Source organism: Ooceraea biroi, chromosome 5, assembly GCF_003672135.1.
Source record: "Ooceraea biroi isolate clonal line C1 chromosome 5, Obir_v5.4, whole genome shotgun sequence".
NCBI lineage: Eukaryota > Metazoa > Arthropoda > Insecta > Hymenoptera > Formicidae > Ooceraea > Ooceraea biroi.
This window is the reverse complement of record NC_039510.1, coordinates 12,946,485-12,969,003: the sequence shown is the minus strand read 5'-3', so window position 1 is coordinate 12,969,003 and position 22,519 is coordinate 12,946,485. Positions and strand designations below refer to the sequence as shown.

Below are 22,519 nucleotides of genomic sequence, written 5' to 3'. Positions count from 1 at the left end.
TTTTAACACTGACATTAATGTACGAGCGCGTTGCTGTTTTCTATCCGAAAGAGAGAAGCTTACTAACAGAGACGTATTGATATTCAGGGACGCAAAAATGGAACGATCAAGATTTGGGGCGAGAGTGGAAAGGACAGGGACGATTTCTCGTGGCTGCTTTGCACGAACAGACAGGCGCACGAACCGGAGCGTCTGATGCTCACACAGATCATCGCCGGCGACAGCCTCCTGCGGCTCGGTCAACGTCTGCACGAGTGTCGCGCGGAATGGGGAATTGCGCAGCACTGCGCCTGCTCGCTCGTGGCCTCGTCGCAGCCGAACGAAGTCCTGCGAAGCCTGATCAAAGGAGACTCCGTGCCCGTCCTTAACGGGAACGTGAAGCAGGAAATGAAGGAAGAGAAGAAAGTTAACGAGTCTAACGGCGCGTCGTCCGAGAGCAAGACCAACGGCGAGGACAAAAACTCGCCACTAAACTGGCTGGCGGACGTAGCGCTGCAGAATCAGGACAAGAACGAGAGCGGCTCGGACTCGGATTCGGACGAAGATCGCGAGGGTAACTACTCGACGCTGCGGGAGTTGCTCATTAGACCGTCGCACAAGTCGAACGGCAGCGGTGGATCCAGATCGAACTCACCCACGAGCAATTCGGCGGGCGGCGGCGGCGTGAACGCGACCGGTGGCGGCACTGGCGGTAACGCTGGCGCGCAGAACAACGTCGCCAAGTCCGGCAAGAAGTCGAAGATGGATACGCTCGATGAGGTGATATCCAGCGTGATCGAGCATAGCGTGAAGAAGGAACGGGACAGCGGCATGGACGACGAGAAACCGCGCGAGCTGAAACACTTCGTGCGACGTTACAAGTGGACGCAGCGCGGCCGGGAGCCGCTACCGATCCGCATCATGACTCTGACAGAAAGCAAAAGCCTCTACCCGGACGTACCGCATTCCTGGCTCTGCGACGGCAAGCTGCTCAGGTTAAACGATCCCAACAACCCGAACAATTACCGGATATTCCAGGATCAGTGGAAACGAGGACAGCCGGTAATCGTGTCGGACGTCTCCAAGGCGTTGGACATGAATCTTTGGCATCCGGACTCGTTTGCCCGCGATTTTGGCGACGAGAAGAACGATCTCATCAACTGTATGACCGGTAATCTGGTACCGAACCAACCGATGCGCAAGTTCTGGGAAGGGTTCGAGAACTTTTCCAAGCGGCTCAAGGACGAGCGGGGAAATCCCATGCTACTGAAACTCAAGGACTGGCCACCCGGCGAGGACTTTGCCGAGCTTCTACCGTCGCGGTTCACGGATCTGATGAAGGTTCTACCATTGTCCGAGTATACGCACAGGAACGGTAGATTAAATTTGGCGAGTCGCTTGCCTAATTGCTTCGTCAGACCGGATTTGGGTCCGAAGATGTACAACGCTTACGGGTCTGCATTGCATCCCAATAAAGGCACGACCAATCTCCATCTCGATATCTCGGACGCCGTAAATGTCATGGTGTACGTAGGGATTCCGAAGGACGCCGATAGTGATGAGCACATCAAAGGTACGTGTCTGTATTACGCGTCAATTTGAGATTGTATCTTAGTTTGAGACGCTAGGTTTTCATCGGAATGCTTAATTCACCACGAAAAATTAATGATCGAAATATTCGTTATTACAGAGGCATTGAGAGCGATAGACGAAGCAGGCTGTGATATTCTAACGCGCCGACGTGTCCGCGATCGTGGCGAGGCACCGGGAGCGCTCTGGCACATCTATGCGGCACGCGATGCGGACAAAATTCGAGATCTTTTGAACGCTGTTGCCTTAGAACGCGGTGCTCGTTTGGAGCCGCACCACGATCCGATACACGATCAGAGTTGTTACCTGGACGGACCTTTGCGAGAACGATTGTATCGAGAATATGGTGTCGAGGGGTAAGTGTCGATGTTTTTTTTTTTATTTAAATGTGTGATTTAGCGGGTTAGATAACTCGTCAGAGTTTATTGAATTCTTGTACATGTAAAGTAAAATGAATATTGATTTCACTTTTGCGAAACGCAAGTACTTCTGCATTCGGAAATTTATTGGACGTCACAGAACCAAAATTGGAGAAAGCCGACCCTTAAATATTTAACATATTTAATTAGTTAAAATAATTTAACGTAGTAATATATAAAATTTACATAATTTACATATTAATACAATGAATGCTTAATGTTTCATCAACAGGTACGCTATCGTCCAATGTCTAGGCGACGCGGTATTCGTGCCAGCCGGTGCGCCGCATCAAGTGCGCAATCTGCACAACTGCATAAAGGTGGCCGAAGACTTCGTGTCGCCGGAGAATGTTTCTCATTGCTTCCACTTGACCCAGGAGTTCCGCGCACTGTCCGATACACATACCAATCACGAGGACAAGCTCCAGATCAAGAACATCATCTATCACGCCGTGAAGGACTCGCTGACCGTTCTAGCCAATGTTAAGGAGGAGACCCTCACCAAGCTCAAGACCACCAATGAGACAAAGATTAAGGAGGAAACGTAGCCCTAGGTTCACCCTGCGCGGTCGTAAGACCCTCTGACAATTTCCTGATGGATGATCTCACTGTCCGAGAGTGAGATCAACTGTTGTTGCTGCTCCCAGACACAGCGAAGCTGATGAGACCGGGAGAGTCTTTGCGGAATATCGCCCTCCCCGCGGCAAGATCGGGTCGCGGAGGTGCGAAATTTGTTGTGATATTTGTGAAGATAATTCGGAGATTTGATTTGCGTTATATTGGTTGAGCCAATAGATGAGTAATATTAGCTATTCGTCGTTTTTCAATTTTGGATTTTCCTTTGCGCAATTCTCACTCGCTCTCCCCGTTTTTCGCGCTCCCCGCGAGAAAGACGGACATGAAGTCCGGCGAGCTCGCAAGTGCGAGCGAGACGAGCGATGATGATTCGCCGGGGCCGGGTCGCGCACAGGTAAACCGCCGCGTCCATTACTATTGTGATACCAGGACTTTGGATCATACGTTATTTGTAATTAATTATATCGTGCCTGTATCCAATACACACACACACACACACACACTGTCTATATTATATAAATGTAGATATTTGAAATATATTGTGTAATGAAGTTTTGCTAGCAACTACCAGAGTGGCAGAAAAGAAAACAAAAGAAGGAGGAGTGAGTTGTCTAGGAGTACCTTTGTGCAATTAGATGTCGATTACGAATTATTATAGCTGAATCGGCGATAACTGTGGGATTCAAGCTAATCCATTTAATCTGGTGATCTGGTGCTTTCGGTATTCGAAGCCCCGGTCAGAGATGGCCGATACGTATTCGCGGTTTAGTTTCTCGTGTTCCGCGCGCGACAACAGCGCGCGTAAGGATAAAACACTGCCTAAACAATCGATTCATTGTCGACGATGCTAAGAAGGAGGAGAAACCTTTTCGCAACCTTTAGCTGATAATTCGTATCATTCGTAGAGCGACGTTCCTCCGAGGCGTATTACTTTTTTTTTTCTACGACAGCCTGCGTATCGGTTATGAGCGGCCGGGGTGCTATGAGTATTTTGTATGATTGTCATTGCGATTGTTGTGAAGACATCGGAACAAAAGGAAAGGAGGAAAGAAAGTTGGTATTCTGCGATATATTAACTTTCCGAGAAGGTGTATGTAAAACGGGACTGAATAAACCCTTTCACTATTGACGGCTGTGGATGTATTTCATTTTGTTTTCGTGAAGATCCCTTGACGGTCAACTTCAACAGTTCGCGATGGAGCTGTTTGCTTTGTAACTTTGTTCTGTCGGAAGCTGGTGTCATACACTCGTGTAGCTAATTTTATCGCGATTACTACGTGATTTGTAGCCTCGGCACTCAGTGGTCTTGGGGTGCCGTACGCCTCGAGTTCTCCGTAGTGAAAGGGTTAAACATTTTTTCGTCGCTATTTCATAACCCAGTGACTACCCAGCGTGTAACGAGCGGGGGATATTGATGATAAGAATGAATATGTTATTTTTGTCAAAACGTATGCAAAACTGTCTAATTGTCCGACGATAAAGCCGAAAAGATAGAAAGGTAACGTAATTGTATCGTAACGAGGCATACGCTAATTGATGAATAAAAAAAAATTATTTGCGGTAACGCTTAGAGAAAACGAGGAATAACGACTTTCGAAAGTGCCAATGTTGAACGATGTGGGACATTTTCAAGTATGCGCGCGTGCGTTATGTATCGTAATATGCGTAGGTAGAGAAAAGAGGAATGGAGAAAATGATTAGTCACGCAGAATCCACGCAGAGATGACGGGAGGAGGTTCCCGTCATTTCGTGACGGTTCGTGCGAGCGACGAGGTGTTCTCCGTTATTCGCACCGTCATTGCCCGGCGATTCGAGGACTGCTGTCGCGTTTTGTTACTTCTGTCTCGTTTCGCGGAAGTTCCGTTCAGTGATGATGATTCGAACGAGCATAAGCTGCGGTGGATAGCTCGTCGATACATTTGCGCGTCCGCGCAATTTTACAAATGAAAAGAGAAACGCACGACACAATGCAGGACAGCAACTCTTGAATCGAACGTGGCGTCGTACGCGTCATTAATCTCGCGCCGATCGATTGTCGACCATTACACGGCTTGACACAGATGTGTAAACGATATAAGAGGGAAATGAGCAGTAAGGAAACGAATAAAAATCATTGGCATCCTGGAATCCGCAATTTCTTTGATCTCAACATTCGTCATAGCATACAACGACTTGATTAAATGATATTTAACGAGTAAATTTTTAAATATCTTAGTGTCGATAAGTAACGATTGTATGGAAATTGTGCAAGCTACAAGAAGCAACAACAGGAGCAACAAGTACCGTTGATAATTTCACAACGGCGGTGTATAAAGTTCTTAGGAAGACATATTTCTGTGTATTATTGCTGCAGACGAGAAGCTATTGTTTGTTCTCTTGCTACGTGTATGTACATACATTTATATACATCCGTATATGTATACATTATATATATATATATATAAATACGAAAAAAGATTCTATAGGACGGCATAACGATAAGAAGGTACGCAAACCTTTACGAGAAACACGAAAAGAATACACCTTACACGCGTAGATAGATAGTTTATTATGCCATTATAATAATTATTATATTATTATCATTATTACGATTATAATTATTACGAAAAAATTACAATATTTAAATGTTGCTAAATATGCCGAGGAGAGTACGAGCACGAACGTACGAGTGTAAATGATTAAAAAAAAGGGAAAAAATAAGAGAAGGAAGTCGTGGAAGAGAGAAAGAGAGAGAGAAAGAAAATTAACGATGCTTAAGTGAGCATGAGAGAGAAAGAGAGACAGAGAGTGTGAACGTGTGGATGAGAGAGAGAGAGAGAGAGAGAAAGGCGTGCGTGTCTGGCGAAAATGCGACGAGAACGAGAGAACAATGGGCCGTGTATTGGGGGCGGAGTGGAACGGACGGTATAACAATGTACAGACCTTCAAAATCCTTTTGAGATATTATTCGTCTCTTCTGCCCCTCACCCCCAAAGAAGAAAGAAGTCGCGTGCTACCTATCCTTCTGCGCCCCCGCTCCTACCCCACTTCTCCTGCAACCACCGGCCGCCCCCAGTCATTGCAGTTATGAACCGCGGGCCGGCAGGTCTGAGTATAATTTTTTGTACTGTGTAAATGTAAGAACATACGTTTGAATAAGAAAAATGTTTATATTACGAAACGTCAGTGTTTGGATCATTGCATTTCTCAACCCTCCGAATAAGTAGCATCCGTCTGGGCGAGATGGGGATCTCGCTTGAAGATTTCTGCCTGAAATGATTTTATGGTGTTTTTCGATGTAAAAGCGATTCTCGAGCTGCATTGAGAATATAGACGAATTTCGTTGACGTTTCAATTAAACGCTTCAACTACGACTAATTCGTGAAGACAGATTAAAAGTCGAGATTGCGCTAATATTCTATCGGAATCCACTTGGAATTGGATTAATAAGACTCTATTATCGGCTTTGTCTGAACAACTTGACTTATCTATATTCTTATCGTGGCCAGCGATAGGGAAAATTATCGTTGCTTTAATAACTAAGAAGAATTGTAAGCTTGTTAGTCAGCAAATATGTTTTTTTGAAGAGAACTGCGTCAGAATTGCTTTTAAATTTATAATTATTGTACGCATATATTCTTCTTAGTTATTAAAACACGATCATGCAACTTACGATGATTGAATGATGAGATATAGACGCCATCAATCAAGAATTAATATTTATTTTTACAAAAATATTCGTAAAAATTGAAAGTGCTCGTGATAATTTTGTATTAATAAAATTTCTTCCTTTCTTGCATTAACTATCAAAAAATATATATTGCTTTCCTCATACGTTAACAGGAAACAGTTGAGCATTTAGCTGTTAGTTATCTTTATAACGCGATAAAGCAACGCGATGGATAAATATGTTTATCTTGAAGAACGGAATTTAATTTTACATTCCATCACGATTCTCAAATATGTATATAATCGCATACAAAATAGCACTTGATGCTAATATCGCATTTGGAACGGAAATTTAATAACGGAAATATTTGATATCTAGTGAATCATCAACAGGTAACGTATTATACATGAATAACATGACTTTTATCATGATGTTTGTCACGTATGCATACCAGTCAAACTTCTATCCAACAGATATAGCCTTATCTTTCTAAAACAATCGTCCAACATGCAAAATATCTTCTTGTACTCATAATATTTATAAGAATCTGCCTCCGTCGATTATACTCTACGATATTTACGAATTCCTTTTATCGAAAGTTTGGAAGCTTCTTTCATCGTTATCAGAATCACCAATTACGATTGATGCATCAATAATATCTGCAAACAATAAACGCAAGTGCAACGCAAAGTGCAAAACGATAAGTAGCCAGATCATGCCGTCGGCCGATGGCGGGCGTGCGCCGCCTGCCGCGCGCGCACGATCGCTTTCAAGATGGCGGCGCGACCGTCGAAGGGAAGACGATCGAGCTGAGCCGAGGTCCACCGAGTGGAGCGTGTCACAAGCGCGTTCGGGTGCGCGCGAGATGGTGGAACAATGGTCGCGCGTCGAGATGATCCACGGTCCGTCGCCAAGTTCATTGCGGTCGCGGTCGCCGAGGGCGGCTTCGCTCAGTGAGGATTAGTAGTGTGTCGCGAGCGGGCAGGTGAGCACTCGCCGGACGGACTCTGTGCGAACGACAGAATGCTTGCTCTCGCGGACGAGCGCGCGCGGCGTCGGGACTGGAAGTAACGTGCGATGCGCACCGCTGGTACACACCTCGGGCACGTCGGTGCGTTGAAGTCAAAATGGCAGCCACGTTGACCGTCGAGCAGGAACAAGTGAGTAGAACCTTGGTCGGAGAATGAATCGCGCGCACTCCGGACCCGCTCGCGAGACACGGCGATGGTGACGGTCCCGCGCTCTCGGATCCGTAACTGCGAAGGGACCAAGCGCCGCGGAACGCGGAGTTGCGCGCGCGGGTGCTCCGACTCCGGTGATCAACGTCGGGCGCGAGGATGAAAACGTGCCTGGTAATTGGTGGAGAATGGATGGCGCGGCTTGTCCGTCCGTTCATCGGCGACCCGTGGCATCGAAAAATCGAACATGTCCGGTATTGGTATCGTACGCGATCGCTCCGCCGGTTATCGGTCCTCGAGAGAAAGAGAGATACAGATATAGATAGAGAGAAAGAGAGAGAAGAAGAAAGAGGTTCGAAACTCTCCAGCTTGGGCAGGCGCGCCTACGAGGACGTAAACATTATTCGCATCCGCTCGCGCGTGTTATCTCTCTCGCGAGCGTCACGGCGATCGTGATCGTAAACACGCCGCGGAAATCGCCGCCTCTCCCTCTGTATCTCTCTCTCTCTCTCTCTCTTTTCCTCTTTTTCCACGGTCGATGCGAAGAGCGACGTTGCTTTTCCTTTATCCATCTCGATAATCGCGGACGGGTGTGGGCAAAAGTGCGGTCGCCGATCGCTCGCCGGAAACGCCGGAGTGTTTTAACGCGGCACGGGCGTTAATAATGAGCCGCGTTTCCGGCAGCCGGCTCCTCGGGAACACCCACACGCGCGCGCGCGCGTCCCGATTGGGAAATTTTGACTATTTTAAAACCGCGCTGTCGAACGCGCGGCGCGAGTCGATAGCGGAGCGATGCCGTCGATACGCGGCTATATTCGCGTCCGTTTCCGCCGCTTTAAACATTCACCTCTACGTAATACCACTGCGGTGAGTCGGTTGATTTCTGCGTATACGAGGTGCGGTCGAAACGCACGAGGAACGTTAGATCATGCGATAAATAAATTCGTAATGCGATGTTCTTTGATCTTTCAACGGAACTCGTTTCTGCAAAAATCGATTATCGATGCAAGCTCGTGTAAGGTTAGGAGAATCGTCCCGTCTGGTCATCGCTCTACTTCTCAATCAAATTCTCTGCTCTACGTTTGTTTCACCAAGCGAAAGTCTGTAAACTTCTCTCAAATGATCAATGAAGACAGTACATTAACCGGATAAAGGTTAGGTAATGCACAAGATCGATTAACATTGAGAAAACCCAAGGACTTGGAAACGTTACAACGTAACGTAACAAGTACATAATATTAAATAAAGTGTGCGTAACCAGGAAGTTTTTGCACACACTTGCAGTTTCGCCATGCGATTAACTATGGGCGTCCGCAGGGGGGAGGGGAGCAAGACTGGGCATTTGCCCTCCTCGAATCAGCAAACAATTAAGTACTTGTTCTTCCTTGAAATAAAGCAAAAAACGATGCCAGATTGCAAACACAGCGCGCAGCATCCACCTGGTCGCGGTGAGAAAGCTTTTACTCCCAAAAGGTGTATAAATTTTTAATTATAAATATTTTAATTCTGGAAATAACATTTTGAATCATGCCCCCTCCCCCTGCGGACGCCCTTGTGATTAACTGAACTTGTTGACGCGAGAATGGCGTCGATACGCGAATTATCGTGTAATCCTGTGTAACAAGTTCTCAATATGGACGAACTCGGTTCGTCTCGGTTCGCCTCGACGGAGCGCCTCTGTAACGAGGTTTTCCCGCGTATCGATTTGCGGTGTTGAATTTCCGTCGGACGTGAAGCTGCGACGTGTATTTTTAGCGTGCCGAGCCCTCATTACACGGCGGAGATAAATGATAATCGTGGCGTTAATTCAAGGCGCAGGCCTCTTCTGTCTCGCGTTAAGGGCCGGTCACTGCGACAACCTTGATTAATCAGCGCTAATCGGGGAGATCCCTTGACCCTTTCCGTTCACCGTTTTATCATCGGCCATTTACGTTAGAAAGTTCACTTAACCGCCGATTAACGTCCACGCGGTTCTCAATGACTGTTATTAACAATCCGTCGGCGTAGTAATACGTTTTAATAAACGTGACTCAGCGGATACGGATGCGCACGTGCAGCGGATACACACGCGTTTCCGGGAATGTTAGCCCGGAAACTTAGTTTCCTTCTTTCCGCGACTTTCCACGACGGATGTGAACAGCGGATTCCTCCGTGTCCGCCGCGTTATTGCGCAGTTCCGTCTCCGGAGCCCTCCTTTCAGCTTCGTCTCCGAACTCTTCGTTTATTCATCGCTAGATAAGCGGGGAGACGGAGGGAGGGGAGGCGGAGGGGGTCGAGGAGGGTGTTCGTCCACAACGGTGGGCGACGGACGGAGAGACGCTGAGCGCGTCGCGATGAAATGGCTACCGTTTATCCGCGGCGTTTGTTCGTTATTACGCACGCGGATGAATGCGCGAGAGCGATTCACGCGTAGCAGTCTGTTACGAAGAGAGCCGCAGAAATGCGTATCGCGGTGTTGAATTCCTCGGCTCTCGGCTCGCCGATGCACGCGCGTCGACCTACACCACTCGCCGTACCGACTGGTCCCCGCCGGCTGGCGTATACCGGAAATAGCCGGTGGGGAAGTAGCCGGACACCGGAAGTTGCATCGGTAGTACAACCGGCGCATGTGTACGCGTGTGTACGTGTAATGTACACCACGTCCACGGTCATCGTACGTTTTAATAGCGGGCCTCAAAATGACGTCCAGTCGATTGTTGATCGTCCTGGTCATCCTGATCATCCTGATCGTCAATTCTTCCCGATCCGTCATCTTCTCGGCGCGACGCCAACGTATCTTTACATATCTTACGTACTTACGTATCTCCTGGTTTGGCACGAACAATGAGCGCGGATGGGCAAGCACGTTGATTGCGAGAAACGTCGGTGATTCCTCGATGAGTAATTTCGTCCTAGGCACTCGGCGTTGCAAGTTACAGATGCCGATCGTCGCGTTTCCGTCGGGGCGAACGGCAAGATTCACGTGTGTCGACGTCGTCGAAATGCGAGATTGTCGGTGTCACGTCGCCCGCACGAATCGAGCACTTTCTACATTTGTTTTTTCGTTTTCCTCTTTACCACACGAAGTAGTTCCGAAGGTGACGAATGAGTTGACGAAATAATCGAGATATGCATAGCGTTGCGTTCGCGCACCGTTGATCGGGTCGCGCTGATAAGGATTGTAATTCGCCGTTTCCTGTCCTGGCGCGCCGCTAACGCGAAGCGCCGTTTTTCAAGGTTGTCATTGTGCAACGATGTGTGTAAGATGTTGAGCGATTATGACTGGAATTTTGTTACCCAACGTTGCGTTCAGTAAGAGGAGATAATTTATTCATAGAGTAAATTATCGCTTTCTGCTGAGACTTTGCACTTTTCCTTTTGCAATAATAGCAAGGCTAAAAGATAAAGATTGTTTAAAAATTGTTTATTGCGATAATTGATTAAGCAGACTGTTCTGTATAAATATTTTTAATAATGTTGATTAATACATGAATAATCAAAATTCTAAAAATTGGTATAGTAGAGGAAACGTCGAATGTTTACGTCGAAGTAGTCGTTAATTCTAGAAACATTATTAACAGTAAGATCAAAATATATTGTGTATTAGTAACTATCTGTCAGAAAAATTTTATTTGTCTTATCTAATTTATTTTCGATTTATGTGTGTATTAATTGTATTGTACAAAAGACCTTGTTCTTTAATAATAGAATATGTAAATATATGCGTGTGAAATTTCTGTTTCTCCAGGCTACAAAAGAATTCATAGAGGCCGTGAATAAGTGTAGAGCCGGAAGACGTGCCGGCCCGGTATCCTGGAGCACAGCAGTGAAGTTTTTGGCGGCGCGCAAGTTCGAGGTTCAGCGAGCTTTGGCTCTATATGAGCAGCATGAAGCCACTAGGAGAAGAGAGGGACTAGCAGTCTTGCATCCTACTCAGGAACCCTTGCTCAGCGAGCTACGCACAGGGAAATTTACTGTTCTGGTAAGATGGGGGGAGGCAATTAACCCGCGTGCGTTTTATATTCGGTCATTGTACTGTGCGACTTGAAGCAGCTTAACGTAATCAATTATTTTAGCCATCGAGAGACGCAACAGGTGCAGCAATAGCTATTTTTACGGCGCATTTGCATCTTCCACAAAACACTACGCACCAAACGACTCTTCAGGTAAGTTTTGCAATTGATAAATACAAAAAAAAAACAAGATGGTTTTCTTTAAACAGCATGTATATGTTTTAACGTTCACAGAGATATCTAATTTTCAATTCGTCAATTTGTAAGATTCTGATCTGGTTAAAATAATGGTTATCTTTTAAATTTTTTCCAGGGTGTTGTGTACCAGTTGGACGCCGCCCTCGAAAGTGCAGAAACTCAGAAGCATGGTCTAGTTTTTATTTATGATATGTCAGACAGCAAGTACCAGCATTTCGACTATGATCTGTCTCAGAAAATTCTGACACTTTTGAAGGTAAGTTGACGAGATACATTTTAAACATTGCTTTGAAAATTGTTAAATATAACGTGAAAATGTCCGAAATAAGCTGCGTGTAACTTTAGTGTTCTATAGTTTCAAAATTTATTAAATTATTAAAATTGACGTATAAAAATGTACAAAATTTAATTAAACATGGATGTAACATGATGTATGGCGAATTGTTTGAAAGATTGTTTCGAAAAGGCGTATAAAAATCCAAGAATTAAGAATTTCCGACGATCAGCGCAAGTTACCTGAATAATCAAGGAGCGCGAAATTTGCTTCCGTTTATTCTCGTTGAGAATAATATAATGTATGCCAAGGATTTCTTGACTTGACTCTTGCAAAACCGTTGCACAATCCTACGCTGTACAAAATCTCTCGTATTTTCTTCTCTTCTTCTTTCGGGAACATTAAATTCCGTGAGATCAGGCTGCAAAAGAGCAATATTATCGTTGCTTTTTTTCTTATATAGATTTGTGCAGTTTTCTCTCGAAATACGCGTAATACTTTTCGATGCGACGCGATCGAGCAGCGTGTAATCTAAGCGTGCATCCAAGCAAAGCGGAGCAGTCCTGCCGAGCAAGATTAGAAAGCGAGAAAAGATCGTGATCGAGAATAAGAGAAGAGTTTATCTTGCAGCAAATATTATATATTACGATACATGATTTTAGTTCGCCACCTCCACCACTACAGTGGAGGTGCTTTGCATTCAATATCGACTGATGTACAAAAGAAAGCATACGTTTAACATTTATCTGGAATCTAAATTTTAGTTATAAAATATGAAAAAAATTGGATTGACCTATTATTATTTTTGTATAATATATCTAGATATTGTTGAAAAATCATATTCCGTATATTTCGTTAGCTATAACTGTGTTATAATAATAAATAGTTTATTGGTTATACTTTAGAAAATATTGGCTTACGAAATATGTAAAATATTATGTTTTTTACAATATCTATATAAATATTTTACTTTCCCGAACAGGAATTATACATCTCTCTATTCGCTTATATATATAAAATTAATAAAATGCACAGAATACCGTTAACAATAATTGCATGTTCGAAAAGTAGCACACATTGCTTTATCCGCAGCACTACTAAATTTCCGAGATATAAATATCTTGTTGTGGCACAGAATGGAAGCTCTCTTTCCGCGCTCTCTCGTGAAAAATTTCTCCGTACAGATTAGAGCGTAATAATTATACGAATTATGTGTGAGCGTGAAGTATGCCTTTAGCAACGTCTAAAACGCACGACTCGATTAACATTCACGTTGTGCGCAATTTTGTCCGGCATAGTGGCATTACAGTTATTACTGTCGCTGAAGTTAACCCAATTAGTCATCGCCGGTCGGTCGAAATAGTCTCCGTGCGTTAATGCTTTGATGCGGTCGGCCCACTTACGTAAAAAATGGTGTCATACGCGACATATGCGATTCTCCTGGCCCGTCCCGAATGCAGCATCACTTTAATACCATCATTATTCGAATATACGAGACAGTTTCCAGCTGAAATTTGTTCGTAATCGACATTTTTTACGATTTAACGATGACGAATAATTTGTCGCTTTGTACATTGTAATTTTTCGTTGTTTTATAATTATATAACTTATATGTTTTATAACTATATAGAAATGTTCAACAGCTACATAAACATTTTTCATCTATAATAGCGCGGCGCGTTCCAATTATTGTGTCTCAATTATTATATAGCCTCGTTTTTCGCTATTTTTTTCTTTCTTTTTCGAGACTTCTATTTCTTGACAAACCGCGAAATCTAAATTAGCTTTTAACGTAGGGGGATGTGCAGCTGAAAGAACAGCAAGGCTTAAGGGAGTTCACGCTTGACGAAAAGTGGATTTGCGATTACGCGACGAGGCACGTCAAAGTACGGCGTGTAGGGTGACTTTCAAAGGTTTCCCAGTAACTTCCTTCTTTAGTAATAGCGTCAGCAATGTCGATAACGTCATTAAGATACATCCACATGCATACCGTACGTGTACGTGTATCTATAACGTAATCTTGAGAAACATTAAATAACCCGTGAGGGGGCGATTACAAGACGAGCGTGTCCTTTTTTTCTCTCCCTGGGAGGATATTATCGTCATTCATTATGGAAAAGGCGCGAAGGTGTGAAAGACCTTCACGCACCATGCAATTCTATCGGATCTTAATCACGCAGTGAACCGTGATTCCAAGGCGAAGCGAGAGTCTCGCCCGATGACGATTTTTATTTTATAAAGCTTCGATGCGCAGTGACATTTGCACGTGCATCGTGATACGTGCTAATTGTCTCACACGTGTCTTCCATTGGACGGTAATTAATTCGATAGCGAATTCGCTCGAATTCGATAGCGTGGATGCATTCTCGTGCCATTGTCAGGTGACTCCAGCATTTTCCACGTGACATCGTGATTTTATTCCTGTAATTGTAAACGCGTGTTGAACTACGAAGAAAAGAGTGCCACAGTGCCTGTGATGGAACAGGGCGAAGCACTCTACCTGAAAGGTCGTTAAAGTATCTGCGATATTTGAGAGATATTGAGATTAATTTGTATCGTAGATTGCGTTATAAGATTCTATTGCGCGCGCTTTGCGAGAGATTTTCCGCATGAATTGGCAGACGGAATAGTGGAAATCGCATTCATCAATTTTGTAATTCTCTTACAATTTATGATGTAATGTTAATGAAACTGCGGCGATGATACTTTATGCTTCTTCTGCAATTCCAATTTTTTCTGTTCTAGTTTTGTAATGCATTTAAGAATGCATTTATATGCAATTATGTGAGAGATCTTAAGATTTAATCCCTGCAAGTGTAATTTGCATTAAAATAACCGATCGGTTACTTAAATAACGCTCCGAGAAATTTCCGAGCGACTGCGAAAGCAATTATCGAGAACTCGTCGACGTCGACGCTGACGTCGCTGCGCTCGGCGACAGGAAGTCGCGGTTGAGAGCCGCTGGTAGAGCAATACGTCACTACGGTATACACGGTTGCTGCACCTCTGCTGTCGGCAATAAAAAAGGGGGAGGAATTCGCGTAAGGGATGTCGGCGGTGAAAAGAAGGGGTCGCGTGGTAGAGCCGAACGGTGGCGCGGCAGCGGCGCATGCGTGCCCCGCGCTCCGATTAACGTCGCGACGCTGGCGGTCAGTAATCATCGTGACCCCCTTGCAGCACCTTGTCGCACTTCGGACACGGCGCGACCCGATTCTCTTCCTTTCTCCCCGTTCGTTCGATCGCGCGTCCCGTCCGCGAGGCGAGCGAGCGAGCCCGGCAAGTTTCGTTGTCCTTTTTATCTCCACGACGACGACGAGCACCAGGAAGCTCGTCGAGCTCGCCGTCAAGTGTGCGTCCCGGCGGTGTCATACTAATCTGACGCTATCGATTGACCGACCGAAGTGCCGGCAGTGATTTCGAGTATCGAACCCGCGTGCCCCCGCGGCGGGCGCCAAGAGGACGCCAAGAGGACGCCGATCCTCCGGACGAGTGGCTCGTTCTCTCCCTCCTCAGGAAATCCTGCCTGAGTGCTGCCGACGACGCCGCGGCGACTTTGCAAGAAATATGTCCGCGATCCCGCCTGCGATTGCCGCCGCCGCGTTCGGCAGCAGCGGCTCACGGTAAATTTCGAAACCGTCTAACGATCGATCGACCGGGCAAGCGATGGCACGGCTATTCGACGGTGATTTGAATTCTCTCACGAGGGAAATTACGGTGAAACGCGGTTTACGTTACGCGTTCGACTTTGCGTGCTCGCGGCGTTACGTTCGTGCGTTCGTGCGATCCCAAAATAAGTACGTTTCTCCAGGCGAAACTGCGATTCGTCCCCGCGGAACGAACCGCGCCAGTGTCCCTTGGCCTCGTTGTACGCGCTCGTACTTCGATGACGTTCGTGAATACGTAGCGGCTGTTACGTACCCTCGGTGGTTGGCGGCGACGATGATGGTAGTGGTGGTTGCGATGGTGGTGGTAGTGCTGCTGACGTCGTTGGCGTTACGGTACTTCCGCCCTCTGGCCTGTACCCGGGGGTTAAGTCGCTCGGCTTCCTGTGTTTTATGTACGTTACGAAGTAACTGGGGAAACATGAGACGCGCATTCGTTCGGGCTCGCGTAACGATATTTATTCGGTCGCGTATCCGTAGGTAGTATGTAATTTGCTGATTGATGGGAGAAATTGCATGGTGACGGGGAGGACGCGAAGCTACAAGTTTTTTTTTTTTTTCAATTTAGTGTTCGGATTTTCTGATAACGCGATTAGGAATGATTCAGTCGCGTTTTCTGCACGTTAAACATTTCGCGTTAAGTACGTGACTCGTAGTAGTTGGCAACCGAATTGCTGATGTGTGATATATGGGTCGTTCTATTATTGCAATGTCTTTGAAAGGTCAAGCGCAACTGAATTTTTCAAGATTCGTGTAAAGTTTGCGCAACTGTGCACCAATATTTTTCTCGTAAAATGTTTGGGAAGATATTTCGAACAATAAATGTTATATAAATATTCAATTTTAGTTGGAATGGAAATTCAACAATAAAATAAATTAAAAATTAAATTAAATATTGAAATGAATATATGAGTTGAAGGATCTACAATTAGCAATCATAATTTTAAATGTATTTTTTTGCTCACTGTTCTTAATGTATTCAGATATTGTTCATCATGAATATGCGATTAAAGTTATAATGTTTATTGTAAAATAAGGATAAAGTAATAATATAATTTTATATTTTAAATAAAATAGTTTTAAGCTTTCGTATATAAATACTCATTGAGTCATACATATCTGCATCGTTGTTTCAGGGTGGTTATCCTGCGAAACTGAAGAAAGTCTTGATCGTAACGGCGCCATTGTGGTTCAAAGCGCCCTTCAAGATCCTCCGGCTATTTGTACGTGAAAAGTTGAGGGACCGAGTGTTCACGGTATCCATCCCACAACTGACGTTACATATCCCGCGAGAATCATTGCCTCATCGTTTAGGCGGCACGTTGGAGGTACAGCATGAAGCATGGCTACTTCACTGTCTTAAATCCATGACGAACCGAGGCGGGGGTGAACTGTGTGAGGTCAGTATTTGTGCAACGCGCAAGTCTGCCGTATAACTTGACGATCGAACGTAGTTTATGTTAGAAAGACTATTTAAATTGTTGTTCCGTACTGACGTGCGATTGAGAGAAACACTATTGTAATTAACATTGCTCTACATAAAAAATACATAAAATAACATAAAATTACGATAAATTTTTTAATTTGACGTATGTGTCTTTTCAGGTCACCCCGAGAGTGGGTACACCTGTCTCACCGACAGCGCAGGATCGAACGGTGCATCAAAATCCTAATGTGACCACGACGCACAGTAACTCGACTAGTCCCGTAATTGATAAGAGCAAACAGGTGAAGGACGATGTGGCGAACATTGGCGACATCGAGATCAGCACGGCTAATGGCGACGCGTGGATCGGCACCGATGAAGCGCCATCCCCAGTTCAGCCTCCGTCCTCGGCTAGTTCTGGTTTTAGTGACGATGATAGTCTACATGGCGATCCTGGACTGCAGGCCGTTACGATGGAGCAATTTATAACAGATATACATTCCCGAGGACGCGCCGGCCTCATAGCGGAATACACGGAAATCAGGCAGAGACCGCCGGACGGTTCATTTAACAATGCAAAGTGCGTAAGATGGCGATTTTGCGCGACGCGTTAGCTTCATCGTGACATTCCATAATCTTGTATTTTTTTTTATATTCCAGATTAAGGGCCAATCAATCGAAGAATCGCTATACCGATGTGCTCTGCTACGACCACAGCAGAGTCTGCCTTTCGCAGATCGACGGGGACGCAACGTCCGATTATATAAACGCGAATTTCGTCGATGGCTATAAACAGAAGAATGCGTTCATCAGCACTCAGGGTCCGTTGCCTAAGACGTGTGGCGATTTTTGGAGAATGGTTTGGGAGCAACAAACATTGGTCGTCGTTATGACCACGAGGTAGACTAATTTATTCTCGACCTCATTTCGCGTTGTAGGATTTCAAGATAATATCGATCACGATATGTTTCGCGCTCGAAGCTCTAGGTATATACTATGCAGTTCGTAAATACGTCAATCCTTTTTCAGAGTGGTGGAACGTGGGCGCACAAAGTGCGCGCAGTACTGGGGGCCGGAACCGGGCGACGAGGTGCAAGCCGGTGGGTTCACCGTAACTACCCTTGACGTCGATACAAATCCAGATTACACAATATCCATGCTTCTCCTTACAAATAATAAGGTAAATGTGTACAATTGAACATTTCTGCTTGCAACTTTATCGGATTTGTTTCTCATATTCACGTCCATTTCTCTCTCGTTCCAGACTGATGAGACGAAGGAGGTTTGTCATATGCTGTACACGGCATGGCCGGATTACGGTGTTCCTCAATCGGCTACAGTTTTACTGCAGTTCTTGTCCCTAGTGAGACAGCAACAAAGCAAATTGCTCGCTAGCAGAGGTGATACATGGGCGGGACATCCTCGCGGACCACCTATAGTCGTACATTGCAGCGCTGGTATCGGAAGGACAGGTAGGTGGACGTTTGCTGTGCAATCACAGTTGTAACTGCAATATTATATTACAATTATAATTGTATAATATTATTATGTTAATAATTAACAATTAATATATTGGAAAAATTGTAAAACTATAATTGAATATGTTAATAGAAATTATATTTACAAATAACGCGACACAAAGATGTTTCGCTGAAGCACGTAAAAACCGAATTAGAACATAAATGAAACATCGTGTGTCCAGGTACGTTTTGCACCTTGGATATTTGCATATCGCGATTGGAGGACACCGGAACCGTGGACATACGAGGTACCGTCGAGAAGATCAGAGCGCAGAGGGCCTACAGTATTCAGATGCCGGATCAGTACGTGTTCTGCCATCGTGCTCTAGCGGAGTATGCGCTCTCCCGGGGGATGCTTAGCGCGCAGCATTTCTCCATGTTACCTGCACCGATCGAGGAGGACTCGGATTAGATAGAAGAGCGGCGGAGCACTGCTATCATATATCGGATTGATGTTCTTCCCGAGTATGCGTATACAGTATCCTTCAAGTAGCCTATTTCTATACCTTATAAATGACTGAACGTTATTTTTTGCTATCGTATCCATCGGTATAACGATCGAATTTCTTGCTGTCGCGTTAATCTCGAACTTCCGACAAAGCCGGATCGATTTTTCTTTTCCGAGACCAAAAAGTGTGAGCGAACAAACGACGATTCTACGTTCCTCGTATCGGGCTCCGATCGACGAATATAGATGTACAAGTGCATCAAAAGGCACTGATCAAAGATATACATATATATATAGGTATTTTACTATAAAATAAGAATCCGGCACAAACGATTTTGCGGATCTCATCTTGACTCTCTCAGATGTAATTTATGGTGATTTCTCTTAAGGGGATGCTGGAGTGACCAGGGAATTTCTTCGTGATGGTGCTGCCATTTGCACAAAAAAATGCTTAATATAAAAATTTGGCAAGTTGTACGCACAAAATTGCACCCATACACACTCGGGACAAAATAAAGGAATATAATGAAGCTTTTCGAAGTGACTTTAGAAGCGTAATAAAAGAGAACGGTTTATTCTCCTTGATTCTGTAAAGGAGAATAAACCGTTCTCTTTTATTACGCTTCTAAAGTCACTTCGAAAAGCTTCATTATATTCCTTTATTTTGTCCCGAGTGTGGATGGGTGCAATTTTGTGCGTACAACTTGCCAAATTTTTATATTAAGCATTTTAATTGTCATTTTTATACAAATGGCAACACTGTTTCACTAGCAACTCCAGGATCCCCTTAAGAATTGATTAAAATCCCACCAAGTAAAGTATAAAAGTATTCTATTTTATTTTATAAATGTTTTATTCGGCACACTTGTAACTTTATGTGACGTAATTATGTATCGTTTCGTGTTCTACTATTGTGTATTGTAATTTATACGTACACGTGAGGCCCCGGATTATTTCATCTGAGAGAGTTGGATCATCGATCTTGCTGAAAACGAATAAAATCGATATTATGGAACTCTTTCAAAATATATGAGAAATATGAATGTGATTATATATAGTTCACACACAAATTATATGAAAAATGTGGTTTAACGGTGGCCAGGGTGTTCGCCACAATTATTTAAGATTTTGAGATCTAGAAGTATTATTATAACGTATGATAAAAAAATGGCTTCTGCCTTACAGGAATATATACAGTAGCAACTAACCGACAACGTATCGATAGATGTTTTTGGGTAACCAAAGATTATCTGCTACACAAGCTTAGAGAACCGAAATTTTGACATATACGTAAAATTTGATTACGATCGCGCGGTAAAGATTCCGAATAAAAGCCGACAAACCCTAAAAAGTGCGAGGCTCTTAAGAGATACATTAAGCCTCTTACATTAGCCGTAAACTTCCGACTCGTCTGACAATTCTATACATATACATCTTCGTTGAATCGTAACAATTAAGGATCGTACACTTGCAAGCATCAAACATTTCAAAAGATTTTGGAATCTAGGTATAAACCAATTCAATCGACACACGCATCGACTGTATGCAAATTTTATCTTCATCTACTGTATTGGATACCGTAATGTAACGAAAATGAAAATCACTACTGATTAAATACGGAAAAGGTATAATAACGCGCGTTACATACTGATACATAAATTCGCGCGATTACATTCGTATGACGATGAAAGTTTCATATTTCCAAGATGTCGCGCAATGCGCGTCTCTGGTTGTATGTGACATTTATCCAGGTAATAATGGATGAAAAGTGAGAAAACGAGAACTTCGAGTGGCACCGCTTCCGGAAAATCTCACGATCGCCGTTTTACGCTTTTCGGTTTTGTTATCATGTCTGCTTTAAGTATAATATACGTAACCTTGGATATGTGTTGAAACATTACGTCCGATCTGTCTCACTTGTATCCAGTATGTACTCGAATTATTTATCCATTAATTGTGTACGAGACCTCTGCAAGGAAAGCAGCAATATTATATAACGAGTCGTTTCTTGCACCGGTCACTCGATGTCTCGTGAATTAACGAACTTCATCGTGGGCTATTATGATATTAGTATTGTAAAGCATTGTGATAGTCGGTAGGAGAGTATCCAAGAATTTGTATCTCTATTCTTCCAAGTACTGCCATTGCCAACTACGCTAATTTCTATATTTCTAATCACGCTGAGCTAAATTCCTCGCGGCATAATTACGCGCGTTACGGTCAAACCGCGTACATATACATATATATTTACTAACTGATTTGTAATAATTTATTAACATTGATTTAGGACGGTATATGTAGCGCAACGCGTCCGTGTCGGTTCACTGAATATCCCGATTCTTGAAGTGTTCAATATCGCTTTTCTTTCGTGCACGCAAAAAAAAAAACTAAAACGCTTATGGATAAATGCATATTACATGCTCTGCATCTTCAACAAGAACTGGTTCTCGTTACGTTCCCTGCCAAACCATTTTTAAATTGTCATTTTCAGGTCATGTGTATTAAAAATGGTTATAACACGTTATAACGGCACATAGAGTTTGATAAATATGTAAAAATTATCTATTTTTTCGCTTTTTGTAAGCTGCAAATTTACTTTTTAGTAGGAGTAAATAGTGAATCTTGATGCAATTTAACAAACATCATCATAGAGCATGCAATAGTGATATCAGCAATTATTTTCTTACACTTTATCTACCAGTGATAAAAATATCACAGTCTGAAAATGAGTTTCAGCGTGTAAAATGGTACACGCGGTAGGGAACGTGTTAAATTATCGGAATCGTGACGATTCCGATACGTCCTACTGACTTTTAGAACTATTCTTGTCTCGTAATAGCAAGTCGGTTACTAGATCTGTCATCTTATTGATTTTCCAGTATTGATTTATTGTCAGCCGTTCAGGAATCGATACATCCGGTGAACCGACACGGTTGCAACAGTAACATAAATGTTATCGGAACGACGAACATGGAGGATATGCTTTGCTGGGGCTCGTATGTGTTTTATATACGGACTGTCTGGAAATTCGCGTTTTATCATAATCGGAAAAGCTCGTGATGAATTATAATCGTGATACGCTTGTATTTCTTGCTTTCCCCACGAATCTTTTGACTATGGTATTTCGCAGAGGGAAATTTCCGGACATCGCAATTACAGAGTGTCGCGAAGTTTCATCCCCATAGGATGATAACGAGCGAGCTGTTAAAGGTGTCTTCGAATTTTATATGAAACGTATACGCTGGTGTGTACCGCAAAAAGAAAAGCTTAGTCATGTTTAAATAAGTTGTCGAAACTTCAGTGTAATATATAAGTTCCTCCTTAGCCTTAGGTTACCTACAAAGGGCATGTTATCGATATCGATTATCGTTTACTATTTTATGTTATTACGTTTACGTAATCTATTATTGTAATCAGCATTAACTTTTTGTATTATGTATTAGCTATTTATTGCATCGATTGGTTTTTAAAAGATCCATGTGATGTATGTACACGTACACACGTGGTGCTGTCACAGATTTCACCTCAATCTCCACCGGTTAATCAACGGCGGCATTCGTTTAGCGATCCTTTCTGTTTGTTTTTTTTTGCGCGCGTGCACGAAGCAC

At 43.7% G+C, this 22,519-nt stretch overlaps 2 protein-coding genes across 4 annotated transcripts in view; both read left to right on the top strand.

Annotated features, from left to right (window-relative positions):
• The window catches only part of LOC105280996 (microtubule-associated protein futsch), a 282,442-nt gene extending 276,718 nt beyond the window's left edge, over window positions 1–5,724 (top strand). For all 3 annotated transcript variants that reach the window (XM_020032260.2, XM_026969570.1, XM_026969569.1), the window contains 3 exons: window positions 88–1,552; window positions 1,670–1,925; window positions 2,221–5,724. In XM_020032260.2, the coding sequence (XP_019887819.2) occupies window positions 88–1,552; window positions 1,670–1,925; window positions 2,221–2,536 (2,037 nt within the window). In that variant the 3' untranslated portion in view covers window positions 2,537–5,724. The remainder of the gene's footprint in view (window positions 1–87; window positions 1,553–1,669; window positions 1,926–2,220) is intronic.
• A 586-nt stretch (window positions 5,725–6,310) lies between these two features.
• On the top strand, window positions 6,311–19,230 carry LOC105280997 (tyrosine-protein phosphatase non-receptor type 9). The gene is made up of 10 exons (XM_011341900.3): window positions 6,311–7,373; window positions 11,119–11,352; window positions 11,447–11,536; window positions 11,697–11,837; window positions 16,654–16,917; window positions 17,123–17,523; window positions 17,604–17,843; window positions 17,973–18,123; window positions 18,208–18,415; window positions 18,646–19,230. The coding sequence occupies exons 1-10, from the start codon at window positions 7,341–7,343 to the stop codon at window positions 18,873–18,875; spliced, it is 1,992 nt and encodes a 663-aa protein (XP_011340202.1). The 5' UTR covers window positions 6,311–7,340; the 3' UTR covers window positions 18,876–19,230.
• Window positions 19,231–22,519: the final 3,289 nt, after the last annotated feature.

Coding starts and splice junctions, on each gene's coding strand:
- LOC105280997 (XM_011341900.3), top strand. CDS start 7,341: ATGGCAGCCACGTTGACCGTCGAGCAGGAACAA. Junction 11,353..11,446: donor CAGGGAAATTTACTGTTCTG/GTAAGATGGGGG, acceptor CAATTATTTTAG/CCATCGAGAGACGCAACAGG. Junction 18,124..18,207: donor TTCTCCTTACAAATAATAAG/GTAAATGTGTAC, acceptor CTCTCGTTCCAG/ACTGATGAGACGAAGGAGGT.